The sequence below is a fragment of the Phocoena sinus genome, chromosome 15 (assembly GCF_008692025.1).
Source record: "Phocoena sinus isolate mPhoSin1 chromosome 15, mPhoSin1.pri, whole genome shotgun sequence".
In the NCBI taxonomy this organism is placed as follows: Eukaryota; Metazoa; Chordata; class Mammalia; order Artiodactyla; family Phocoenidae; genus Phocoena; species Phocoena sinus.
Genome location: NC_045777.1, coordinates 10,771,343 through 10,797,739, shown reverse-complemented (window position 1 = coordinate 10,797,739; position 26,397 = coordinate 10,771,343). Strand labels below are relative to the sequence as shown.

The window sequence follows — 26,397 nt, the reverse complement described above, 5'->3', positions numbered from 1 at the left end:
TTGTGCATCTCACACCTATGGAAATAACAAGAGGAGTAAAATCTATAGAAATCAACACACCCTATGAAAGTGGGTGCTCACAGAAGACTGGTGTCAACACTTTTGCAAAGGCGGTTGGCTACTGAGATAACAAACAGCAACCGCAAGTCCAAAGTTGGAAAGAAAGAAAATTTTACAATCAACTCTGTTGAGTCTGACAATGAAGAACTCAACATGGGCTTGATGTTTACCAACAAGGCTTTGCAAATCATGACACCCATCTACATACTTATGAAAATTACTACCCCACTAAACTCTAACATCCCTCAAGGATTTTCAACTCTCAAAGAGCTGAAAAGGTTGGGGCCATGAAGAAGGGAGGTAATCAGCAATTCCCCCAAACCTGTTACTCTGAGGTTTTAAACTTTTCCCTTTACCATCTGACCTTGGGAAGATATGGTGACACATTCAAAGCTTAAGGTGGGAGAATTCCAGAGAAGGGGCTATCTGTGTACCAAGGATGTGCCAAGATGATTCCTCAAGAACAAATGTGGGTTGTCTAAGGGTCAACAGTTCTGAAAAAGTAAAAAGAGAGAACTTCTAAAACGCAGGGTGAATTCTTTAAAAGAAATAAAATCACTGCTCTTGACTCACTTGATCCTTCACCATGTTGCTGTCAGCTCACCAACTAAGAGTGTGTGAGTGTGTCTTGCTGGGTCCATTTTCCCATGGTCTGTAGAAGGCGCTGTGAAGCACATCCTGTTCTAGCTCTGGGGCCCTTCCCCCCTCTGCAGCCTTACCCAGTGCAGGGAATGCGCCCCCTACTGACTCCAACACTCATCGCCTTTAGCCGACTTGGCTGCGGTGCATTTTGGGTGGGGGCTGGTATTTTCTTCAAGGCCATAAACCAGAAGCAACAATGCGGATTTATAAGGAAACTGTATCAAGCTACCCAAGAGTTCTTTTGTTTTTGTTTTTTCCCCATTCTGAAGGTTCAAGACACTGGCACAAGAAGCATCAGGGAAAGAGATTGGGTGTGTGGGGATGGACAGCATCAAAATGGCAAACACAGGAAACAGTTTGGTTCTTTTCCCTCCTAAGCCTTTGTCTGAGAAATGGGGTTATGGCAAGAACTGTCCAGAGGAATTGGGAAGGCAAGAACATCAAGAAGACTCAGTGTGGGTATGTGTGTGCCTGAAAAGACTATTAGACCTTAGCGCCTGGTCTTGGGCAGAAGAGGAAGAGAAGCAATCGCGCCTTTTCCAGCAGACAGGCATCCAGGTTTGGGGGGAGGGGAAGGCAGGCAGGCAGCCCAGAGGAAAGAAGAGGTGAATAAAAGGGTGCTCAAAGAACTACTCCCCATTCATTGCACACACACACACAAAAAGAAAAAAGAAAAAAATCTTTCGCAGCTTTCTGGATTTCCATTTTTTACCATCTCACTGCAAAGTTGGGGCTCAGAATGCTCGCAAGAGGTCGTGCTGACCAGGCAGCTGCGATTGAGAAAAGGGGGTGGTGGAGGACTCCGTGGTCAGGATAGGAGGGGAGCTGGCTTGTTGGGGAGGAAGGATTGCACAGGGGAAGCAAAGACTTTCACTCCGTGCCATGCATGTTCCCCGCCCCCCAATCTATTCCCCCCTCCCCCGACTAAAGGTGGGTAGACCTGGCAGAAGGCTCGTCCCAGGGATTGGGGGTGTGCGTGGGGGGCTCATTTTGGGCGGGGGGCGGGAGTAGTTCCAGGGATGGGAGAAGCTCGATTCTTGCTGGGGGCGGGGTGGAGAGAGATGCCACTAGCCGCAAAAGCTCCGGCGGCCAGGGCGGCTGCTGGCCTCCGCGGGCTCACGGGGCGGGGAAGGGGGGTCGGGCTGCAGGAGGAGGCGCCCGGACCGCGGAGCAAGAGCCCGGGTAGCGGTCCGCGCCGGGGCGGGTGCTCCGTCAGCACCGGACTATGCAAAGGAGCGTGTGTGGCCGGAGGGCTGGCGGTCTCAACAATAATGCGCCCGCGGGGCCGGCCGTGGGTCCGCGCGCGGCGGTCGCCGGGCTTACCTTGACTCGGCCTCGAGGCGCGCGCGGGGCCGGCGTGCTCGGGGGCCGGGCGGCGGCGGCGGCGGGCGGATGGCGGCGGCACGACGCTGGCGGGGGCGAGGGCGCGCCCGGGGCCTCGTCGCGCTCCGGCTCGGCGGCCTCGGCGGGGTCCGGCTCGCGCCGCGGCCGCGGCTGCTGCCGGGGGGCGCGGCGGGCGCAGCAGAGCGGCGGGCGGCGGCGGCGGCGCGAGCGGCTCCCTCCAGTCCCCGCGCGGGCGGCGGCGGCAGCGTCGTCGAGCGGTGCAGACAAAGGAGGGGCGGAGGGAGGAGACGGAGGGTGTGGGAGAGGCGGCTTCACCGGCGCGGGCAGGCGGGCGGCGACGGCCGCGCTCCTCTCACTCCTCAGCAGCGGGGACCGAGAGAGGGAGCTGTGTCTGAGGAGACGCCAAAATCCCCCTTAGCGTTGCCCGCGGGAGGGGGAGGGGGCACAAGATGGCGGCGGTCGGGGGGGCGGGAGTTCAGTTCATGGATCCCGGCGGGCGGCGGAGGGGAGACCGGGCCGGCGGAGGCGGCGGCAGCAACGGGCGGGGGAGGGGGGCTGATCCCGCGTCTCCCCTCAGCAGACAATACAAGCGCCTCGGAGCGAGTCCCCGAACCTGCCCTAGCCAAAATGGCGGCCGAGAAAGAGCGGAAGTGACGTAAGTATCTCATTAGCATAAGAGGACTCATTGTCCAGCTAACTAAGGGGGGCAGTGGGGGATAGTACCCTCCCCCCACCATAGACAACTCTTACTCCCACCTGTGTTTGCTACTAACTTTTTCTGAGGGAGGGTGGCATCAGCACCCCCACCCCCACCCAAGGGACATTATATAATCCCCACTGAGGGGGAGCTCTCGCGAGAACCAAGAGGATTTGCCATTGACCCACTAGGAGGCGCCGCGGATAATGGCCGCAGTGCGCCTCCATGGCCCGTGTGCACGGCGGGCGCCTTCCTCTGGCCACAGCGCCGGCGGCGGAGGCACAAGCGGAGGGCCGCAGCACGCGCTGCACTCAGTCAGGTGGCCGCGCTGGGGATCCTTGCGCGGGCCCAGCTGGGCCTGGACTACATCTGGTGGGAGGGGGCGTGCGCGCAGCCCCGCGGCTCCACGTGCTGGGAAGCCCGCGCTCTCGGGCTGGGCAGCAGCCGGAAGGGCAGACACACCTGGCCGGTCATGCCCGACACCTCCTGCTTTAAATGAGGTGTGAGGGCCTCGTGCTTCACACACCCACTTGAGATGAGACCCAACCCCATGGATGCTTGACCCCTTGCGGTGAGGTGCGCTATTCAGTGGACAGGCCTGCGTTTTACAGAAGGCCGGCTGTTGCCCTGGGACTGGACATTCTTCCGAATCAGTGATGGACTCTTCTCTTTGGCCTGAAGAAAACAAGTGGGATCCCTAGCGTTTGAGGCCACTGGGCTAGTGAAGCCCAAGGATGTGAAATGATGTTGCCAGTGGGCCTCCACAAGATCCTTAAAAACCAGACTGTAGTCCCAAGCCTTTTAGTGCTCCCGCAATTTGGACAGCATAGGACACAACGTGGGCCTTTGTAAATTTAGGTCAACCCCAACCAACACATTGTGTTCTCAACATTCTTGAATCCACCTTTTATAGTTGACTGCATATGAGTGTCTATCACTGGCTAGACATACTTAAAAGTAATAAATGTCAATTGTGAAGGATTAACCAAACTGTTAAGATGTGCTCTGTACATCTTACACTTATCTTTTGCTGTTTCTCTAAATTTCATGTTAAAATAGTTTCAAACCATACGTAACATCCGCAAAAAATCTGACTTTACTGAAAACAGAACAAATTTTGGTTACATATAGCTCAATGTCTAAGGCTTCAGTTAGCAGGTTTAACAAGCTGTTTCATCCAACACAGTATTCCGTTAATTTCTGAAATTGTGATAAACTATATCTTTAAAAGCCAAATCAGTATTTCAAGGGAAAACAGCTGAAAAAAGTTGTAAAAAGGAGGAGGGGACCCAAAACATTCAATTTAGAGAAACAAAGATGAAGAAGCTAATTCCATGTTGCAGAAGACAGGCAAGAACTAATATGAAATAAGCAAAATAATTTTAAATTTAGTTTTCCTTAGATATACTTCGATTTCATACAGAGATAATACCAATACAAAGGGAGAACATCTGGATTTCATCCTTGGCCCCATTTACAAAGTAAAAAGGGATGCTGGATTCACATGTAAATGTTTAAAAAGATTTTACAGTGTTTAAGTCACCAGATTTACTACAAAAATCTATCTAAATAGTCCAGATTCTTTTCTAAATAACTTCCAAATGGTGAAAGTTTTCACTGCTCAAATAATTTACTGTAAATAATGATAGTGTTGTAATGATTGTGGGAATAAGAACCAAAAGACTAAACAAAGGCAAAAGGTACCTACCCTAGTGAGGTCTGAGAAGACAGTATTTTATAGTGGGCTCTCTGAGGTGGTTATTTAATCTCTGCTCCACAGAGTTGACAATGAAAATTTAACTTTGGGCTCAGACGAGAAAGAATCTAAACACTCAAAAAAAATTATTTTACATCAGTGGTAATAAATTTTCTAGTTGTTAGTAGTGATGAGAGAAGTCACTTCCCCAAGGAAGAGGGGTCCATGGTGGGCCAGCTGTTCAGCTCTGCATAAAAGGGAAACAGAATAGTAGAGGCCCTTATTGGAATGTGTCCTATGGATTCAACTATGGGAATTGGTAATGTTCAAAACGACACCAAAGGTTTTATACTCTGGTATTCATTTCTGGTAGGATCTGTTAGAAATGCAAATGGAAAAATCAGACTTGAAGTTTCTTCAGCAGCCAAATTAAGCCAGGAAAATGCAGCAGTAGGAATACTGTTCACTGAATCTGCTTATTAAATGACTTAGAGATGCCCCTTCCTTTCACTTGCTAAGGAAAGTCAATTTGATCTTAAGCTTATTTGCTCAAAGTATGCCTTACTCAAAATTTTAAAAGACACTGCGTGATCTAAAAGCTATGCTATACTTGGAAATTAATCTTTTTTGCAATACCCACTTAAGGTGGGTAAATAGAATATTTCTGAGGGCTTTACTGAACATTTCAACTGGCAGAACGGTTTTCTCAACAGAAGAGCTACAGGGGATTTAGTCATATTACTAAAGATGTATGCTTTGTTAAGGGTCCTGAAATAACATGAAAAATATTTTGAGGAAAAAAACATAGTTGTTTAAAAATTACTACAGCTGGGAATTCCCTGGTGGTCCGGTGGTTAGGACTCGGCGCTTTTACTGCCGGGGGCCCCGGTTCAACCCTAGTTGGGGAACTAGGATCCCACAAGCTGCACAGCACAGCCAAAAAAAAAAAAAAGGTCGGGGGGGCCAGAGGTGTGTATTTCTTTTTTAGTTCATATAGAAACAGCCATGTATCATATGTGTATTTCATGAATATAATTAGCACTCCTCTTACTTCTGACATGTATTAGGTATGAATCCAGAGCTATGAATACAGTTTTTGTTTGTTTGGTTGGTTTTTTTCGCGGTACGCGGGCCTCTCACTGTTGTGGCCTCTCCCATTGCGGAGCACAGGCTCCGGACACGCAGGCTCAGCAGCCATGGCTCACGGGTCTAGCCGCTCCGTGGCACGTGGGATCTTCCCGGACCAGGGCACGAACCCATGTCCCCTAGCATCGACAGGCGGACTCTCAACCACTGCGCCACCAGGGAAGCCCCTGAACACAGTTTTTATAAAGAATATTTCAAAATCTTCCCCATGTAAGAAATCCTGCATTTGCATACGCTAATGAAAGCATTTTTATGCAAAAATTTCATATACATTTATTTATAGGTCTTAGTACAGCAAAATGTAAACGAAAATTGAGAACGCTGCTCATTTTTCTAATTTAATTTGACATGTAAAATGGAGTTTCTCAGGAAAAAAGATTTGCATGAAATTTACCTTACCTTATGATTTATGTTCTAAGAATACATTTTATAAAAATCAGCAACCAGGCTTCTTTTATGTTTAAATTGAAATGAACATGATTAAGTATAAATGAATAACTTTCTTTTATGTAGTAGCAAAGAGGGTCAATAGTCCTTTCAAGAAAGAGACTATTTCATTTCCTCCCAACTTGGATTCACCATAAACACGATCCACAAATGATATTGGAACCTAGTTAAAAAAATATATGTTAAGTGAGTCTTCAAAAATATTAGAAAGCAAGCATAGCAGGCATACAACAATTACTCATACAACAGAAACAAGATTAGTCCGCTGATAGCAAGTCCTTCAAGGTAAATCCGAATTATGGGATTCTTACAGCAACTGTGTACACCGCCAAGTCTTCAAAATTAAACATGCATTTTACTATCTAAAAATAGGTCATCCAGCCAAAGCTACAACTGTTTTGAAAAGCATTGATCCTGAATATTAAGTTGGTTTACTCAAGCTTCCAAGAAAAATTATATGCCCAAAGTAAAATGGCCTTTCACCTAATTTTTTTCAGTAGTCCATCAAATTTAGCTGTCACTGTTTTAGCACTAAGTTAAAAATCTTATAACTTCCACAACAGTAGTAACATTCTAGTTAGCTATTTTCTTGCTCTGAATAAGAATATTATTGTTAAACAAGGAGAGTGTTCCCTAAGAACTTACTAGCCGGCTGGAAATATTACAAATCCCCTCTGCTCCCCCAATTCTTGCCCTTTTCATTTACTCATAGGCAACGGGCAAAAGGGATTCACCACTCATTTTTAAGTAGGGTGGCTGATGGCTGAGACAAGGGGAAAAGCAGCAGACTCATCCCATAATGCTGAGTGGTCAGAAGAAAGGGAAAGGAGAAAGAAGATACCGGTAACTTTTATTTATTTAAAAGGGAATGCTGCCTTCTGTTATGCTTTAAATCTTGGTAAGACAAATATATTAATTTTAAAGAAATGTTAATTTTCACCCTTTTGCGTGGACACCTGGAAGCCTTCCACATTTTTTTAGTAGTTTATGAAAATTAACCTTTTTATGATAAAGAGTATAACCCTATTGTTTCTTTATGAGGAGTATAACACTATTTACCATACCTCGCCAACAGTATAATTCAGCTGTCTCGCCCGAACAATCATCTCCATCTGGAAGACGTAGCCTTTAGAAACACATTTTTCTATTAATTTCTGTAAAACTTCTTTTCGGTATAACCTGTAAGAAATTAAAATGTATATGAACACCTGGATAAACATACATGCCTACATGTATCCTGACCTTACAAAAAGTTCACTGGTATTTATAAAACCTTAAACTTTCACCAGCCATTTGTATATAGAAAAGTTCTCACAGTTGATGATTATGATACATTTGTCCTGAACTGGGAAGGCCATAAAAATATTTGGTAAATAATTTGGGACGATTCTGAAAATGAATTCTTAGTATCTTTTAGAGAATTATCTTCCTATCACACTATCAGAAATTATAAAAATATGGTGATAAAGTGAATCCTGTGGAGAACCCCCCCATCGTTTGTAGTTTTTATTTTCTTAATTTATTTTTAAAGCTGAAAGGGGAGAAACTGTTTCAAATACTGGAACAACAGAGTTGACAGATGATGAAGCAATAATATAAACTAGGTAACAAGAAAGAAGTAGTTAACAGGCATTTCCTCATAAATGTCTATGAAGTTCCTATTTCCTGAGATCTAAATAAATTCCTGAGATAAACTAAGTCCCTCTAGGATGAGCTTGGTTAAGCTAGGTTAAGACAGGAAGTAGGGATCACAGGATGAGGCAATCCTGGTGGGAATCAGATATCAGCAACTGAGGTCACAGTTAGACACTTAAACTGGGCGAATGCACACCCTAACTTTAGATGGACTGCAGGCCAAGGGCAGAGCTCATCAGATTTACAAAGAAAGACGGGAGCTGGGAAGTCCTATGGGTGAACTCAGTCACGTTCTTCAGGAGCTCCCTATTTTCAGAGTCACTGAGGTTAAAAAACAAAAAAACCCTGAGCCTCAGTGAGTAGAAAGGCAGCAACTCCTACCTCTTTCTTCTTGCTGTTTTTGTTTCGGAGAAAGCTAGGTGAGGCCGTAACTTTGTTCTCTTGGTAGTTAAAGCCACCTGGATCTATAATGCCAGAGGGCTTTATACCTGGAACTCACATATTTTCTCAGGCTTCCTTTCAGGTTACCCCACCTTTTGTTTTTCAAGCTTTTAGGTGGCTATAAGGCTAAAGCACAGTCCTTAGAGGAACCTGAGGGGGATTAGTGGTATGCACTCCTTTACCCACACAGTCTCCATCAGAACTCAAAAGGGTAAGTCTGGAATAAATGTGAAGAAAGGAGATTCTGATGGTCGTAATAATCATTCAATAACAAATGTTTATTGAGGAACCTACTGTGTTTCAGGCACCTTTTCATGTTTTGGGATTTTAGCAGTAGAAACTAAAGATATGTGTCAAATGATGTTAAGTAGGGGAGGGAGGTCTGGGATTATGGGAAGAACTATGATGGTGGGATAATGGAATAACGTTTCAGCAGTACCTTTAAAACTAGGATTAGGCTACGAATTCTTTCCCTGTAAGAGTCACTTTATTCCCGTAAGAGTCACTTTGTAAGATTTATTTCTCTTCATTGCCAACCCTGTCTCCTCCACCACAGTATCTTTTTTTTTTTTTAATTACAATCTTTTTTTTTCCTCTGGAAATCAGAGATCTTTATAACACATTATTCATTTGCCTCGAAGTGTGGAACTGAAGAGATGTATTTATGGGGTTCCTATCTATCTTTTATACACCAAATTGTGCTTTCAAAATAATTTACATTTTAATTCTAGAGTGGTTTCATTTTCATTATCTGACCTCTAATTTGCGATGGCTCCTCTCTTCACTTTTGACTCTGTCTTACTATCTCTGAACTGCTATCCAACAGACTTGCAGTTGCACTAATGGAACTAGTTAACCTTCAACAACCAGCTCCTAAATTTGTGTGTTTGTGTGTTCTAACGAAGTATGGAAGAATCAACATTATTTAATGGATAGAAGCAAATGCCAAGTAATAGAAAGTATTAACCAATGCATGGGTCTCAGCCTTAAAGCAGATGAACAGAAATTTTATAGTTTCAGAGATAATACACACACCCCCAGAAACAAACAAAAATAAAAAACCCCCAAGGACCTAGCAGGAGGCTTCGCTCCATTTAAACAAGAATTTTTTTTTAATAAAAAACATGGAAAATAAGGAAACTGAAAAAGCTCTATATAAATATTAAAGATTTTAAACTTTTCTGTGGACAATGCTATAAGCTGCAGAAAATTACTGGAAGAGGCACTGCTTTTGAAGCCCATCTCAGTAACGTCCTGAATGAGCAGTCTATGGTCACCTCAGGCCCCTCAAGGGCTGAGCAGCGATACCACTGTTAACAAGCACATGAACCTGTCGTCCATACTCTCTAAAAAGTACGATGTTTTCCCTTAAGATGCTTACGCTTCATTAGCAGCTCCTAACCAACTTCAGTCTGTCTTTTTTAGCGTTCCAGAACAAAAATGGGATAGAAACGAAAAGTATTTCTTTAAGTCATTATAAAGCAAGAAATTTAGGCAAGAAATTGTAAATAGTAGAATACACACAATCACAGGTTTTCACTGTACCTGAAACTTCCTGTTAAATCAGACGCTCCTGGTCTCAGCAAGATCTGAGTTATAAAATTGGCCCCACGGCTGCCAAATAAAAGATTTTCTTTATAAAGTACAATTTCTAAACAAAAGAAATACACCCAAGTGTAGAGTGCTAAAAATGCTACACTGACTTCATAAATGCAACACTATTTCACAAAAATGTTAATTCTATGGAACAAACAGAAATCAGTGAAAGGAGATCTGGTAGTTCTCATTTTTCAGAAAATAGGGATTTTTATTCTTGGAATGTGACATGTAGAAGTGACCATAAAACACTCATTCTTCCAAACTCTAGGTGGGAATGGTAATAGATTTTTTAACTCAACTCGCATATTTGCCAACAGTCATGATTTAGAATTACAAACATCTGTCAAGACAACAAAAGTGATCTATCAGGGATCTGGAGTTCCTTTTTCAGATTCAGATCACCAAGTGATGGCAGTTTCCAACTCGGTAATAGGTCAGTTTGCATTAAAATGGCTTTTTTTTTTTTTAAAGGTGTGCAGGTGGGAGAAGGTTTTGGTTTTTGGCAATCTCTGGAAATTGACCAAAAGTTCCATTCTGAGACTTTCTTAGTCTGCTTGGGCTTCTATAACAAAATACCATAGACTGGGTGGCTTAAACAACAGATATTCAATTCTCACAGTTCTGGAGGCTGAAAAGTGCCAGATCAAGGTGCTGTAGACTTGGTTCCTGGTGAGGATCCTGTTCCTAGCCTACACATGGTACCTTCTTGCTGTGTGCTCAAGTGGAGGGGGGCAGAGGGGCTGAGGGTGGGGGTAGGAGGAGAAAGGCCAAGCTTTCTTGGTTTCTTCTTGAAAGGGCACTAATCCCACCAAAAGTGCCCCACACTCAGGACCTCATCTAAACCTAATTACCTTCTCAAAACCCCACTTCCAAATACCAACACTCCCTGCACAAGGTACTTTAACACATGAATTCTAGCAGAAACATTCAGTCCATAACAATGACTTTAGGATCTGTGCTTCAAACACAACTAGGTATCAATCAACTGTAATCTATTACTAATAGCTATTATTAACATTTCAAAAAGATGTGAAGTACACTTGGAAAAAATGACTTTGGTACTGCAGCTATATTTTAGTGGGCTCAGATTATTTTAGAGTGTTCAGATTCAGAAAAAAGGTGGTTTTTTTTTTTGGCGGGGGTGCGGAGGGCAGCAGGGGAAGCAGCCTGGAGAAAACAGTTTCTCTGCAAAGCCAGGGTAACCATCAAGGCACTCCTTAGGAGTGTTTCCTTCTTCCTTCCTTCCTTCTCCTTCCCCCCTTCCTTCCTTCTTCTCCTTCCCCTCCCTTCCTCCCCCCCCCACCCCCTCGTGCCCCACAGCATGTGGGATCTTAGTTCCCAGACCAGGGATTAAACCCAAGCCCCCTGCATTGGAAGTGTGGAGTCTTGACCACTAGACTGCCAGGGAAGTCCCAGGAGTGTCTATTTCATATAAATAACATGGTTAGGGATATAGCTGGCATAATGGCTAACAGAAACATTTTCCTTCAAATAGCTACCAAAAAATTCCAGGACATAGTTTACCCACCAAAATGGGTGTAATCAAAGGAATGTGAGTGTATATGTATTTATGTGTATGTGCGCATGTCTGTATGTATATATTTGTACATTTATTTAAGGTAATGCATTTTAAAATTGGGGTCTTTTAATTAAAATGCAGCAAGAGTCAGACAGACTTGGGTTCAATTCTGGTTCTGGACCATACAAATGAGACCCTGAGCAAGTGATACAGACTCTTTCTCAGGAGTTTATACTATAAAGTCAGTGCAGACATTAACAACTAATGACAGATACAACTCAAAACAACTAAATGATCCAACTAAACGTTGTAAATTGTCTCTGACTGGGACTCCCTGATTTTAAATAGTAGCTTTAATGAACAATTCAGAGAGGCCTGAGAGATCACTGATTTGTTGCTCTCAACCCTGGCTGCACAACAGAATCATCTGGGAGCCTGTGAAAAATACTGGTGCTCTCGCACCACCTCTGGAGAGCCACTCAGGTGGTCTGCAGTATGTGTGCGCACAAGAAAGGGAGGACAAACAGGGAGCAGTTGTGTATAATTTTCCCTCTACATGACTTCAAAGCTCAGGAGGATTGAAAACCTGGAGACCGAGGCTCTTACATGTTTGAAATACTTGCCCAAGGTTTAAGAGTTAAGAGGCAAAAGTGACATTAACCTAACAGAACCTTCAATAGGAATGAAGTGGGTGATAAAAAATACTATCAGTAAGAATTTATATAAAGTTATGTTGTTACACAAAAAGCAATAAGCTATATAGATCCTTTAGAGATAGAAACACATCTTCCCAACAACCTAGGTGCCATAGATTAAATATGGTCAAAAATTCTTTGTGGGTCTTCCCATCAAGAGGTGGATTCTATTTCCCCACCCCTTGATTATGGGCTTGCTTTGACCAAAAATTAATTTGGTGTTAGCCCCAGAGCTTAGGACTCAAGAGTCCTTGCAGTTGCAGCCTTGGTACTTTTGGGTGCTGCCCTTAGGATGTCATGTAAAGAAGCTGATCTAGCTTCCCAGGTAAGCGGCCACATGCAGGAGAACTGAGATGGCCCAGCCAACAACCAGTACCAACTGCCAAACATATGAATAAGGCCATCTTGGAGCCTCCAGCTGAAGGAAACTGCATGAGTGAGCCCAGGTGAAGTCAGCAGAGGAACCAGTAGCCAAACCACAGAACTGTGAGAAACAATAAATTGTTGCTGTAAGTCACTCAGTTTTGGGATGGTTTGTTACACTGTAATAGAAAACTGAAACAGTTTGTTTTATTTCCATCTTATCATGAGGAAAGTAAAGCCTAGAAAAGGTAAAATGCAAGGGGACACAAGTAATTAAAAGACACAATCAGGATTTTAACCCAGGTCTGCCTCCAAAGCCTCACTACTTTATGCTGCTTAGTAAAAGCTGAAATCATGAAGTGTCTTAAATTATTGAAAAATATATATGGAAAAAATTACATATTTAGTCCAAAAATATAGATGAATAGTTCACTTAAATCAAAGCTGAAGGTCCAGCAGAACAAACTGTGCTGAATTAAACCATTTCTACGAAAGGTTCAAAGGTTTATGCAAATTTTTCCCAAGTGAAAACCATCCAAAATACAATACTCTAACACAGGAAAAACTGTGGGTAAGAAGCTATCTGGGAATACTTTCTGGAAGTTACAATCTGATCCCACAAACTCCAAGGCAGCATGGTAATTTAATCCAAATACCTGTTAAAAACATATTTCTAGTAGTTACACTAAAAAAAAAATAGAGAAATCATGAGCACATACATATATACCTGATTATTTTCCTTTTCAAATCCCAGCCATATACACCTCCATTTCCTTTGTAGCGAGTTCCAGAGACAATGTCAAAATTACCCTCCTTTTGCTTCCTGCAGAAAAAAATAAATTAGCTGGCAATTAGAAAAAGCTGTTGAGCTTTCAACAGAATTGCTAAAGCAATGCTTATGAGTATTTTTAATTCTAACAGATATCACCAGAAATTACTTTCCAAAAAGGCTGTAGTAACTCATACTTCCTCCAGCAATATCCATGTTCATTTTCTATCATCTTATTGGTGCTGGATGTATTGTTCTATATGTCTTTAATTTTGAAAAACTAATAGTAACACACGGTTATTTTAATTTCATTTCCCTGACTACATCCCAGGGTGAATATCTTCTCTTAGGTTTATTAGCCATTTGGACGACTTTTCTACTCCACTGGTTCTACTGCCTTATCAGGTCAAAGGAGCTTTTGTGTATTGGTGATCTAAGCAGAGAAGGTATTTCTGAGGTGACTTTTATGCAGAGATCAAACAAGGAGTAGCTGGCCATTAGGAGCAGTGAAAGAGCACTTCAGGCAAGGGGGAGGGGCATAAGATGAGTTCAGAATGCAAGGCAGGGGCCACATCACGGGTGGTTTGAGGGACAAGTAAAGGAGTGTGGATTTTTCCCCATGTGTTCACAGGAACTCCTGGAAGTGTTCTAAATAGGTGAGTGACCTGATCTGATTCTGTTTTTGTGTATTTAGCTTACATTCAGAACAGCTTCCAAATTCTTATTCTGAGAGGTAGCATGGTCTCTTGGGTTTTCTAAAAATATAGTTACATTACCTGCAAATAAATGTAATTTTGTATCCTTTACCAATATATACTAAACTCTTATGTTACAACATTAGTTAAAATCTCCATGTTTAATGATAGGTTGTACGCCTATAATCATTAATGAGTTTATTGGAAATGACTCAACATTTTACCATTTAATAAGACCTTTGTGGGGAAATTCCTTGGTGGTCCAGTGCTTAGGACTCTGCTGAGGGCCTGGACTAAATCCCTGGTCGGGAAACTAAGATCCTGCAAGCCACGCAGTGAGGCCAAAAAAAAAACAAAAACAAAAAGTAAGACCTTTGTGTTAGGACCAGGTTGTCTTCAGTATGTTTTCCTTCAGTATGGTTTCCTTCTATTTCTATATTAAAATTTTAATTAGCAATGGCTAGTGAATTTTACCAAATACGCTTTACCATCTATAGACTTAATCACACTTCTTTTCTTTTCTTTTTAAAAAATATTTATTTATTTATTTGGCTGTGCCAGGTCCTAGTTGCAACACACAGGCTCCTTAGTTGCGGCCAGCAGGCTCCTTAGTTGTGGCATGCAAACACTAAGTTGCAGCATGCATGTGGGATCTAGTTCCCTGACCAGGGATCCAACCTGGGCCCCCTGCATTGGGAGTGTGGGGTCTTAGCCACTGGACCACCAGGGAAGTCCCCAGTCATGCTGCTTTCTTTGTTAATGTGATAAATGAATTTTTTTGACCGATTCCTGATTTTGGCATTCCTGGAATAAACCCCAGGTATTCATAGTGTTCTACTCTTACGATGCAGGGCTTAATTCCATTTAACAGGGAAGCTGCTTTTCATATTTTTCTGTAGTCTGTAAGAATTAGGTAACAAAGGAATTATCTGTTGATTACTCCTCTCAGGGCTCCTAAAAGATATCATTTAGTCACATAACTAAATATTTACATGTCTCAAAGCTATACCTTGGTTTCATTTTTGATAGCAAACTTAAAATACCATGAGTATTTTTAATGAATGAAAAATGAAAATAAGTACAAAATCAATATAAGATAAATGATTTGAATAATTCTTTCAAATATTAGAAATACCTACCTAATGAATTCAGGAATAAATTTTGGCTGAAATTTAGAAAGAATAAAGAGTAGGTCAGTAAAACAGGCTAAGACTATCATAAGTAGCCTCTAAAGAAATATACCACTCACATGGTGTGAGAGATCAGCATCCATGATGATTACGTAGTTTCCTGTGGCATGCTTCACCCCATGAATATATGCAGTTCCTAAAAATGAAAATATTTATATCCATTAAAGGAAATCACCAGAAATGCTTAGGTATATATCTGAACAGGGAAGAAATTGCTAAGCACCTCTGAAAAGCATACATTAGTCCTCTAACGTCCTATTTGTTATTCTCCATCAAAAACATCTCTCGGGCTTCCGTGGTGGCGCAGTGGTTGAGAATCTGCCTGCTAATGCAGGGGACACGGGTTTGAGCCCTGGTCCGGGAAGCAGAGCATGCCGCGGAGCAACTAGGCCCGTGAGCCACAACTACTGAGCCTGCGCGTCTGGAGCCTGTGCTCCGCAACAAGAGAGGCCGCGATAGTGAAAGGCCCGCACACTGCGATGAAGAGTGGCCCCCGCTTGCCACAACTAGAGAAAGCCCTTGCACAGAAACGAAGACCCAACACAACCAAAAATAAATAAATAAATAAATAAAAAGGCCAAGCATTTGAAGCCCTTAAAAAAAAACAAAACTCTCAATTTCATTCTTTCGTCTCCAATTTCACTTTAGTCCCGGGCACCATCTTCTGATGCCTGGATCCCTACCTAACCAGTCTCTCTGCTTCTGCTCAGCCCATCACCCCTGTCCCACAAAAGCTACACAGTGAGTGTCTTCTACACTGTAAGGCTGGTACACTAGGGCCCTGTATCTGGTGCCAAAGGTGCAACTAGCAATTACTTAGCCACCCCCATGCTTAAATATTCCTCGGGGACTTGGCAGGTAAGGGTGACTGGTCAGGGACAGGATATGGGAATTCCTGCATTCTCTAGCCCCAAATCACCACAGTATCTTATTAGAAAGGCAGAACTCTTCTGACTTCTTTTGTTAAGAAGTGATTATCCATGGGCTTCCCTGGTGGCGCAGTGGTTCAGAGTCCGCCTGCCGATGCAGGGGACACGGGTTCGTGCCCCGGTCCGGGAAGATCCCACATACTGTGGAGCGGCTGGGCCCGTGAGCCATGGCCGCTGAGCCTGCGCGTCCGGAGCCTGTGCTCCGCAACGGGAGAGGCCACAGCAGTGAGAGGCCCGCATAGCGCAAAAAAAAAAAAAAAAAAAAAAAAAAAAAAAAAAAAAAAAAAAAAGAAGTGATTATCCAGGGACTTCCCTGGTGGCGCAGTGGTTAAGACTCCACGCTCCCAACACAGGGGGCCCAGGTACGATCCCTGGTCAGGGAACTAGATACCACACGCATGCTGCAATGAAGGAGCCTGCAAACTGCAACTAAGGAGCTGGCGAGCCACAACTAAGGAGCCCGCCTGCTGCAACTAAGAGCCAACCAGATTAATTAATTAATTTTTAAAAAACATGACTATCCACAGCTTTCTGGATTTCCACTGACGGGTTAGTAATTCTTGGTGGCTTTCATGGCAGTTTCAAGATTATTTCAATCCCAAAGAACCTTCTGGATTCAGATATTCAGAACATTTGATCATGCCATGAAACTGAGGGTCTTCAGGACAGCAGATACTCAATTCTCAAGAACTGTGCTTCCTCCATGCTCCCCCAATTTTTCAGTAAAATTATACCACTTTTCAACATAAAGCAGCTGTGACCAACAATAGAAATAAAGGCATTCAAGATTTTCATCTTAGAATGACTGACCTAATCTGAGCTTTTCTATAACCACTTACATTTTAAAGCTGGAAAAGCTTCCTTTTAAAAAAATAAACACCTTTTAAAAACTTGTAACTTCAAGAACTGTTCAAAAGACTTACAGCTAAGGGAGTGTGCTGGTCTAAATGTTTGCCCTTAGATCCCTTCTCTGTTCTATATTGCAGGGTACTATATTTGTTTTCTTGTCAACTGGTTTCCAAGCAGCTTTGGGAGGCACAGGAAGAAGGAAGATCTCAAGGAGAAGGGGAAAAGTCCAAGTGTCCTCCCCTTTACTCTGCCTCCCAGCATGGACCAGATTCCATCCATGGCTCCCACTTCTGCCAAGCATCCCTGACTCCACCATTCTAGCTCCTCTGGGCAGCCCGGGTTCCCGGCTCTAAAAACACCATCTCCTCCATTGTTGCTCCAGCCCAGGAGCGGTAGTGAGCTCCAGCTGCTACTAATCTCTGAGTAGCCCCACTGTTCCATTTGGCTTCTCAGCAATTCCTTCACCTGTGTAACTAGATTCTCTGTATTAAATTCCCTATATTGAAAGAATTACAGTGGTTTCTGTTTTCCTAAGTGGGCTTTGCCTCATACAGGCAATTCAAGTTAAACCATCTGAATATCATTAAGATCATTAAAAACCATCACAGGAGGTGACTGTATTTTGGCCCTGTTCCATACTGGGGAAATACACACTGGATAATCTTACCAAGGCAAGGAGCAGGCATGAGGGGTGAGAGGTTCTACTTACCTAGTCCCAATTTTTGCTCCCGTGGTCTTAAAAGCTGTAAGAATAAGAAATGGCATTTTAACACAAATAATCGAAAATCTGACTAATAAAAACTCTTTTTTAATAAGTGCTCACTCATTTTAACAGAAATACAGCTGCATTTATTAGACCTTAAAGCAGAATATGCTTAACATTTTTTGCCAAAGTAAAAAAAGCATTTAGTAACAAATCAAATAATTTAATAGCTTTCACGGAAAAGTAACATTCTTTCACTCAAACCCCACAGACCAAATCTTAAACTCCGCCCTCTGCCGCACCCCAGAGCTATCCACCAAAAAAAACATTTTTTTATGTCTATTACTTGATTTATCATTTTAAGCAATATCTATTGATTCCTTCCTAGGAAAACAGTATTTAACTCACTTATTCTATACCTTTTTGGAATATTTGATAGCCATGCTTGTTTTCTCAATTCCCTTTGTGATTTTAAATGTTGATACTCCATCCACTTATCTTGACTCCATGCTTGGATGACCTCATCTTATTCTCTATTGGTCCAATGACATGATTTCAGGTTATATTCCTAAGATTAAATTCTTTCTCCTTACAGTTTGTCAATTAGTCTTTCTACACTTCTTGCTTCATATATAAACACTGACTTAGTTGTTATTTCCTTTTTTCTCTAAATTTCTGGAGAAGTAGAATGCCAAGGTTTTGGCGCTAAGTTTCTGAGGTAGGGGGCTCAAGTAGACTAACTACTGAGCATTTCTTATCCTCCCCCCTCCCCCGCCCCCCGGCACTTGCCAGTGGGTAAGCAGGTTGCCTCAGACTGCAATCTCCAAAGTATTTGCAGTTTAATTTAAGCAGGATAGATTTTCTCTTTTTTTTAAAAACTACATGCAAGCTGCTATAGGTCTAGGTGAGGAACAAAGATGACAAAATACATTCCTACCCCATGAGTTTTTATTTTTATTTTTTTTTTTTAATTATTTTATTTATTTATTTATTTATTTATTTATGGCTGTATTGGGTCTTCGTTTCTGTGGTGAGGGCTTTCTCTAGTTGCAGCAAGTGAGGGCCACTCTTCATTGCAGTGTGCGGGCCTCTCATTGTCGCGGCCTCTCTTGTTGCGGAGCACAGGCTCAGTAATTGTGGCTCACGGGCCTAGTTGCTCCGCGGCATGTGGGATCTTCCCAGACCAGGACTCGAACCCGTGTCCCCTGCATCGGCAGGCGGATTCTCAACCACTGCGCCACCAGGGAAGCCCCATGAGTTTTTATATAGAGGAGAACTAGACATTCAATCAATCATCTATAATAATTACTATTCACTGAACAAAATCAAACCAGACATGTCAGGTTTTGATTTTGTGCTTGACTGTTACTGACAAAATACTGACCTCATCTGGTATTTGCCCTGAAAAAGCATATCCTTTAAAGTTCATCTTAGATTTTCTATAACCGTATGTTTTAGCTAAAAATCTTTTTTTCAAACAAAGGATAATTTTGTTATTTATAATTTTCAGAACGTTCAAAAGTTTATATAAAATACAAACCACGTTACACAGATAGGGTACCATGGAGCAGTTAAAAGAATGAGGTAATCTGGTGACAAAAGATGACCAAGGTATAATTAAAGAGTAACAGAGGGCTTCCCTGGTGGCGCAGTGGTTGAGAGTCCGCCTGCCGATGCAGGTGACACGGGTTCGTGCCCCGGTCCGGGAAGATCCCACATGCCGTGGAGCAGCTACGGCCCGTGAGCCATGGCCGTTGAGCCTGAGCGTCCGGAGCCTGTGCTCCACAACGGGAGAGGCCACAACAGTGAGAGGCCCGCGTACCGCAAAAAAAAAAACAGAATGACACAGGAAGACCGCATTTCTGTTCAAAAACAAAAACACACATATAAAACCACATTACCTGGTTCTATAGACGTAGACACACACACACGTGCACAAAAAGGTCTGGGTAACATATACCAAAATGTGGGCCGGGGTCTCCCCCTGGAGAAGGGACTGGGATGCAGATCAAGAAATGCTCATCAGAGGCCAATTCAGTTTTACTGGTAATATTTACATTTGACAAGAATATACTTGTTGGGCTTCCCTGGTGGCACAGTGGTTGAGGGTCCGCCTGCTGATGTGGGACGTGGGTTTGTGCCCCAGTCCGGGAGGATCCCACATGCCGCGGAGCGGCTGGGCCCGTGAGCCATGGCAGCTGAGCCTGTGCGTCCAGAGCCTGTGCTCCGCAACGGGAGAGGCTGCGTACCACAAAAAAAAAAAAAAAAGAATATACTTGTTTACTTCTTATGTAATAAAAAGTTCAAATTGTTTCATCTCCTGTGCTTTACTTTCAGACTGCTAATTCCACCCCTCTCCTTTTTTTTCCCTCCTCACATCAGTATGATTGCTTTTTCTTACACGAGGCAGGATGGCTTAGTAGATGACTATGGAACCCCCCTGCTAATTTGCTGTGTGACCCCGGGGCAGCAATGGGCACACAGAGCTCACTTCACTCAGCCGTCATCAGAAGAAGCTGTGAATTCACAGGAAGTGCGTGTAAGGGTACAGGGCACATACCCTGAAGAATGCTTACCACAACTGCTTAGAAAAATACCATACGACACTATGATCTGTTTGACAAAAACCTTACTTTGTAAAAATCTTTATCATAGAAAATCTTGGTGACACTTCAGAAAACTATATCAATTTCCACTAGGATCAACACCATTTGAGTGGATCTGTTTTACCGTACTCTCGAAAACGGGTTGGGAGAAAGAATAAAAATAAATCTGCAGCTAAGAAAAGGCTAATCGTACTCTATTTTGCAATTCTTATCAGTGAGGCTCATATTTTTTTCACTTTTGACCATCTGTAGTTCTTTTTTTTTTTTGCATCGGCAGGCGGACTCTCAACCACTGCACCACCAGGGAAGCCCTGTAGTTCTTGTTTTTATGAATATTTATTTCTGTACATTTGATTAGGATACTGATCTCTTTGTCAGAGAAAATATTTTGGTATTTGGGGATGAACCAAATATTTTTAAGTAGTCAAATCTCTCAATCCTATAGTTATGCTTGACATTTAAAAAGTAATGAATGTGTGTTACACTTCATTATCAAAACAATTTTTAAAAATACTAAACTATAAATAATGACAAAATATAGATGAGTCTATCTGATCTCAAGTTGGGGGATGAAACAAGCCATGTACATCAAACATAATAGAAGCCCTCCAAATCTCATACCTCCCCGCCCTGTGATCACTGTTAACAGTTCAGAATATGTGCCTCCAATTCTTCTACGGTCCCACTCCTGCCATTTATTAATTACCTATGTACCCTTGGAAAGTCACTTAATCTCTAGTCTGTTTCCTCACCTCAAGAGTTAAATTTTTTTTTTCTTTAGCTTTTTTTCTAAAATATTCATTTCAGCCAGTTTGAAAGGCTAACAAAGCATCTGTGAATATTTTATCTGAGGTATTGTAAGGTGGTTCCTAATTTTTCCCCCAACTAAATATATATATGTCACCTAAAAAGCAAGCAAGTGCCCTCCCTGGCATAGCTTGTTATTGGCGTGTGCGCACGTGCACACACGTAATTTTCTAGTTTAAATGACCTAAAAGTGATAAAATAATGAATGAATAGGGAATTTCCCTGGTACCACACGGAAATCACGATAGTAAATGCTATTTTTTCCTCGTTATTTTACATTTTATTGGATGATGGGAAAAGTGGAACCCTTTGAAGACCATGTTGTTTTAGAATTTGAGATCAATTCATCAGGCATTCCTTAAGATCAATCAATCACACCTCAAGGCTGAGGTTCTATGACAAAAGTATTCAAAACACTGTTAGGTTGATGTTCCCAGATTAAATGGAAGTGCATAATGAAAGTATTCTATACATTATGTGAATCAGCCCTGGCCCAGAACTTAATAAAAACTGAGGAACTGTTGGCCAAAAATATGAACCTAGCATTATCGGAAGTCACTGCTAGAAGGATGAAAATCTCAGTTTTTATCTCCTCTGTACACTTGTACATCTGGAGACATTCAGAGAGGACTGAGGTGTGCTAGTTCTGTGAATTGCTCATCTGTGAGATGGAAAGAACCTCTAGTACAGGATAGATTTACCATGTATATAAGAGTAACACACTTCTTTAAATGCTTCTCACCAACTAAGATCTCCTGCAATTGCACAGAAATTATTTCATTATTGGGACTAATCAAGAATATCTGGACCCAGAGCCTATTCTTTTTTTTTTTAACTTTATTTACGTATGTATGTATGTATGTATTTATGGCTATGTTGGGTCTTCGTTTCTGTGCGAGGGCTTTCTCTAGTTGCAGCAAGTGGGGGCCACTCTTCATCGCGGTGCGTGGGCCTCTCACTATCGCGGCCTCTCTTGTTGCGGAGCACAGGCTCCAGACGCGCAGTCTCAGTAATTGTGGCTCATGGGCCTAGTTGCTCCGCGGCACGTGGGATCTTCCCAGACAAGGGCTCGAACCTGTGTCCCCTGCATTGGCAGGCAGATTCTCAACCACTGCGCCACCAGGGAAGCCCAAGCCTATTCTTTATGATGCTTAATTGCCATTTCTTGAAATGCAAGTATCAATAAAGATTCTCCAAGAGACTTCTTCGTTCCTTTTTATGGCTGAGTAATATTCCATTGTATATATATGTACCACATCTTCTTTAGCCATTCCTCTGTTGATTGACATTTAGGTTGCTTCCAGGTCCTGGCTATTCCAAGAGACTTCTTTATTCCTATGCCAATCGTTCTCTGTTGGGAAGAGGGACAATTCTGCCCACAAAGGGAGGGACACTTGATGTTATCCAGAGGTATTTTTGGTTGCCACACTGAGGAGGGGGGCTGCTGCTGCATATCGTGGGTAGAGTCCAGGGATGATCCTAACATCCTACAACATACACGACAGTCCCTCACAGCAAAGACCTATCAGGTCCCAAGGTCAGTAGTGCTGAGATTGAGAAATTCTGGTCTATACAAATTACAAAATACCCAAAGCCTAGAATGTGTTTTCTAATTAAACCTGGATTTAATGTATGCTTTTGGCCAAAGAATTAGCTGAAGTGATCTCACAAGTATGCTCCAACGTTTATAAAGCCAAAACACTGATCAAAAATAAAAATTACAAAGCTATTACAAAATGAACTCTACATCTGCCTAAGTTACTCCTGTAGAAGAACAACAGGCTTTAAGGCACAGTGGGAATATCTAAAGTTTAAGACTCAGAAAGTCAATTTAAATACTTCCACAAGACTGTTCTACAGATAAAAATAAAAATGCCAAGTTCTCTGGAAAATCATGTTTCACATGAAAACAATCAGTCACCTTTCCCAGCTACAAGCTAGCTGTAGGCAGGATTCTCTACTGACAGTATGAGAATACCTAGAGAAAGGGAGTGCTAAAGAACAAGACACATTACTAACTGCAACCTAGCTCTACCAATATTCCTTCTCATTTCAGTATCATGCTTTAATTCTGCCCTTCAAGGAAACTGATCTGCAGAGTCAGACATAAAAACAGAGTTCATCCAAAGGCTATCTTGCTGTAAACCTACCACTGACTCAACATATCAAAGACATGTAAAATCTCAAGCACAATGAAAATGCATCTAAACCCCAAGTGTATAAGTTGCTCTTTAACTTTTTCAGTTTCTAGACAGACTGAATTTAAGCACTGTTCATCCATCATCTTTCCCCAATATAAACATAACTGATATGATAGAAAAATGACTTACAATTTTGTCTGACCCATAGATCTTCTCCAACTGTTCAGCAACATCCCTTGTTCCATCTGGGCTTCCATCATCTATGATTATAATTTCATAGTTGAAGCCACTAAAATAAAAAAATTTAAATTTTTTAAAATTTAAACTACTGCTTGGAGACAGTAGTCTCAAATGAAAAAATGATTTTAAAATCACTAATTCCTCCCCAGTATAAGTGGAAATTTATTGCCATGTTAAGCACCAAGGAAAACTTTAATTATCAAATGACATAAATGTCAAATATTTACTATGTCACCTCCCAATTACGTACGTTGCTGGAAAATGCTATACAGTCCTGAGATGTTAAAATTCTCACAGAAAACATACTCTTTTGTTAAAAAAATTATAGTGATCATATATATTATATACGATAGGATATCATATAAAATTTTATACCTACTTGGGAAATGGAATTGTGGAACTTTAATATCAAGTCTTAGTTACATAAAACATTTCAAAAATATATTTAAAGATATCAAGTCAGCTGAGTAGCTCTGGGTGATTATTCTTTTTAATTTAAGCCATGAATAAATAAATCTGATTTAATTTCACCCTCAAAAAACCCACTTGAGAATGGTGACAGTCTTTTACATCACTATTTCAAACAGTTATACCCATTATCCCACACTATCAAAAAAAACAAACAAAAAAAAAACCCTAAAACCCCCCCAAAACCAAAAGAGCATAGAATGACAAAAGATGTCAGTGCTTCAAAATTAACATCTTTTCGTTGTTCCCATTAACTTCATGTGACAGTTTTTATTCTAAAAACAAGCCAGCACAATACTTGGATGTACCTGTGATCACCATCACATCTCTCCCCACCTTCCTTTAAAGAAAACATTCTTTTTGTTAACTTTATTGGGAAACTTAAGGGGAAAGAAAAGGAGATACAGACAAACCCCCAAAACGCAACATTCTGCTTCCTCTGGTCCTGCTTGAAGAAACAAATGCGAGGAAATCAACCAGAAAACACATTCTATTGTCAAAAGCTTAAAAAAGTCGGCCCCAGCAAACTTGGAAGAAAGCAAAACCCATCCTATCTTCTAAGAGTAGATAAGATGACTTCAGTTTCCAACAGTGCATTAAATTTGGCTCGTAAAGACAGAAAAAGTTAAGATGTTGGACTTCCCTGGTGGTCCACTGGTTAGGACTTTGCCTTCCAGTGCAGGGGGTGCAGGTTACATTCCTGGTCAGGGAGCTAGGATCCCACATGCCTCGTGGCCAGAAAAAACCAAAACATGAAACAGAAGCAATATTGTAACACATTCAATAAACACTTAAAAAAAAAGTTAAGATGTTAATTCTAGTTGTTGTTCTGAAAGAGATATACTTCATAAACAAATGGAGTCATTCATAAGCAAAATTACTGACCTCTCCACTTCAAAGCACCCACACCACCTGAGGGTGAGGTAGTTAAAGGAATCAAGCTGAGAAAACTTTAGATTACTTGACTGCCGTCTGAAAAGAAAATAGCTGTTTCCGCCATTAAACTTCATTTTGATTTAAAAAAATCCACCCAGAAACTACTGAAAGATAAACTGCACTACATAAAAAAATTAAAGAATAGAGAAAAAAATATCGTATAATCAGAAGACAAGCTTCAACAAGATCAGCTACATGACAATTTCTCTCATCTGGAAAGAGCTTGAGAAATCAAAATATAACTTAAAGAAAAAAGGGTTAAAAGCTATGGATAAAAAAACTTTGAAAAGCCGTGAATGTGAGGATAGTTATTTCATTCAAAGAATTATAATCAAAACAGCAGTATCTTTCACCAATTAACATTTCCAACAATGTAGGTTTAATAAAACTGGCTGGTTGGTGGGGAAACAGGCCCTCTCTGATGAATGTTGGAGTGTCCTAAGCCGGTACTATCTTTTTTGAGAGCAATTTATCATTAAGTATCAAACTAAGCACATCTCTATCGACTCAGCAATTACGCCACAAAGACTTTATCCACGGTATACTAGTAAAAGTAAGAATGTGTAAGGAGCACTTCTTACGTGTCAAGCACTTTTCTCAATGCTGTTAAATACGTTGTGCACAAAGTCCCTATTCTCATTTGTAAAGTTAAAGTCAAAAGAGAAAAACAGAAAAACTCTGGAAATAAGCCGTGTTCATTGATATGACCCGGTTAGAAAAATTAGAACACAGCCATATGATATTACCCAATTTTCACAATAATTTGCGAAGTTTGTATGTGCTGATACGGAAAGATCTTCAAAGATTTACACATGATCCCACTGGTGCAACCGTAAAACAAGTTACTTCGTACTGATACCACGATTTTCTGAAGTTTAAAAAAAACTGTATAACTCTTTCAAATTCAACTCCAAAATCTCTGTTTCTAACAATCACATCAAACAACCAGCAGCGAATCTGCCCTTCTACCCTCTCCAGAAAGGATGTCCAGCCCAGTAGCAGCTCCCTAACCCACAGAGCCCAAACCTCATGCTTACATAAGCCCTCAGCACCCGGGCGGGAGTGAGCGGCCTCACTGAGAGTCCTGGCTCCTGCCGCAGATCCTAACCACCTAGATAGAGGGAGGAGTGAGGTCAGGCTTTCGGCCTCGCAGTAATTAAAAGGGTGGCTAGGGACTTCCCTGGCGGTCCGGTGGTTAAGATTCTGAGCTCCCAACTCAGGGGACATGGGTTCGATCCCTGGTCCGGGAACTAAGATCCCATATGCTGCGGGCGCATGCCAAATATAAAATAAAACAAATAAAAGGGGGCCAACCCTTCTAAGAAAAAAGCGGGGTGAGGAGTATAAGGGAGTGTATAATAAAGGAGTGTGTCACAAAACCCAAGGGCAGAGATAAGAACCCGAGACACAGAGGGAACCCGGGAAGTATCCGCCTCCTTCCTCGTAGCGTGGCTTCCTCCCCAAGGCATCCAGCGGGAGACAGAAGAGAAGCCAGGCAGGGGGTCGCCTCTCGCAGCCAACTGCCGACACCCAGGCCGGGAAAGCCAGCTCATCTCATTCCTCTAGGAGGGCGGCCGGGCGCGCTACCTCTCGGAGAAGCTCTTCACCAGCAGCCACACAATGAGCGGTAGGTTCTCGCGCTCGTTGTAGGTGGGCAAAAGCACCGAATACTTGTCTTGTCGCGGGGTGCGCGGCTCCGGCTCCCGCGGAGACCTAGTATACAGTCCACTCGCTTCCCCGGAGGCCATGGCAGAGCTGCGCCAGGCGCCGGAAGCGGAAT

At 42.2% G+C, this 26,397-nt stretch overlaps 3 protein-coding genes across 7 annotated transcripts in view; 1 reads left to right on the top strand and 2 right to left on the bottom strand.

Moving 5' to 3' along the window:
* ADNP (activity dependent neuroprotector homeobox) overlaps positions 1–2,668 on the bottom strand; it is a 31,130-nt gene extending 28,462 nt beyond the window's left edge. The window contains exon 1 of the mRNA XM_032606616.1: positions 2,026–2,668. The gene's annotated coding sequence lies outside the window, so the exon portion shown is untranslated. The remainder of the gene's footprint in view (positions 1–2,025) is intronic.
* On the top strand, positions 11–17,069 carry LOC116740740 (translation initiation factor IF-2-like). Of its 3 annotated transcripts, none has more exons than XM_032606626.1 (2): positions 11–2,303; positions 2,627–2,729. In XM_032606626.1, the coding sequence occupies exons 1-2, from the start codon at positions 1,928–1,930 to the stop codon at positions 2,698–2,700; spliced, it is 450 nt and encodes a 149-aa protein (XP_032462517.1). In that variant the 5' UTR covers positions 11–1,927; the 3' UTR covers positions 2,701–2,729. The 3 variants fall into 3 exon arrangements, with proteins under 3 accessions (XP_032462517.1, XP_032462515.1, XP_032462516.1); XM_032606624.1 differs by adding an exon at positions 16,854–17,069 and having other exon boundaries at positions 2,064–2,701; XM_032606625.1 differs by adding an exon at positions 3,355–3,726 and having other exon boundaries at positions 2,064–2,701.
* On the bottom strand, positions 4,627–26,397 carry DPM1 (dolichyl-phosphate mannosyltransferase subunit 1, catalytic). Of its 3 annotated transcripts, none has more exons than XM_032606621.1 (9): positions 26,205–26,397; positions 23,163–23,262; positions 17,426–17,459; positions 14,998–15,074; positions 14,888–14,913; positions 13,012–13,107; positions 9,654–9,722; positions 7,097–7,211; positions 4,627–6,195 (listed from the first exon to the last, which is right to left on the bottom strand). In XM_032606621.1, the coding sequence occupies exons 1-9, from the start codon at positions 26,363–26,365 to the stop codon at positions 6,091–6,093; spliced, it is 783 nt and encodes a 260-aa protein (XP_032462512.1). In that variant the 5' UTR covers positions 26,366–26,397; the 3' UTR covers positions 4,627–6,090. The 3 variants fall into 3 exon arrangements, with proteins under 3 accessions (XP_032462512.1, XP_032462514.1, XP_032462513.1); XM_032606623.1 differs by lacking the exon at positions 26,205–26,397 and adding an exon at positions 25,199–25,257; XM_032606622.1 differs by lacking the exon at positions 26,205–26,397 and adding an exon at positions 24,567–24,728.

Bases quoted from the DNA above. Each gene is read 5' to 3' on its own strand.
- LOC116740740 (XM_032606624.1), top strand. From the start codon at position 2,095: ATGGCGGCGGCACGACGCTGGCGGGGGCGAGGGCGCGCCCGGGGCCTC.
- DPM1 (XM_032606621.1), bottom strand. From the start codon at position 26,365: ATGGCCTCCGGGGAAGCGAGTGGACTGTATACTAGGTCTCCGCGGGAG. The intron at 14,914-14,997 runs GTGAGTGGTATA...TCTAAATTTCAG, and splicing joins ATGCTGATCTCTCACACCAT to CCAAAATTTATTCCTGAATT. The intron at 13,108-14,887 runs GTAGGTATTTCT...TTTTTTCTGCAG, and splicing joins TTTATTCCTGAATTCATTAG to GAAGCAAAAGGAGGGTAATT.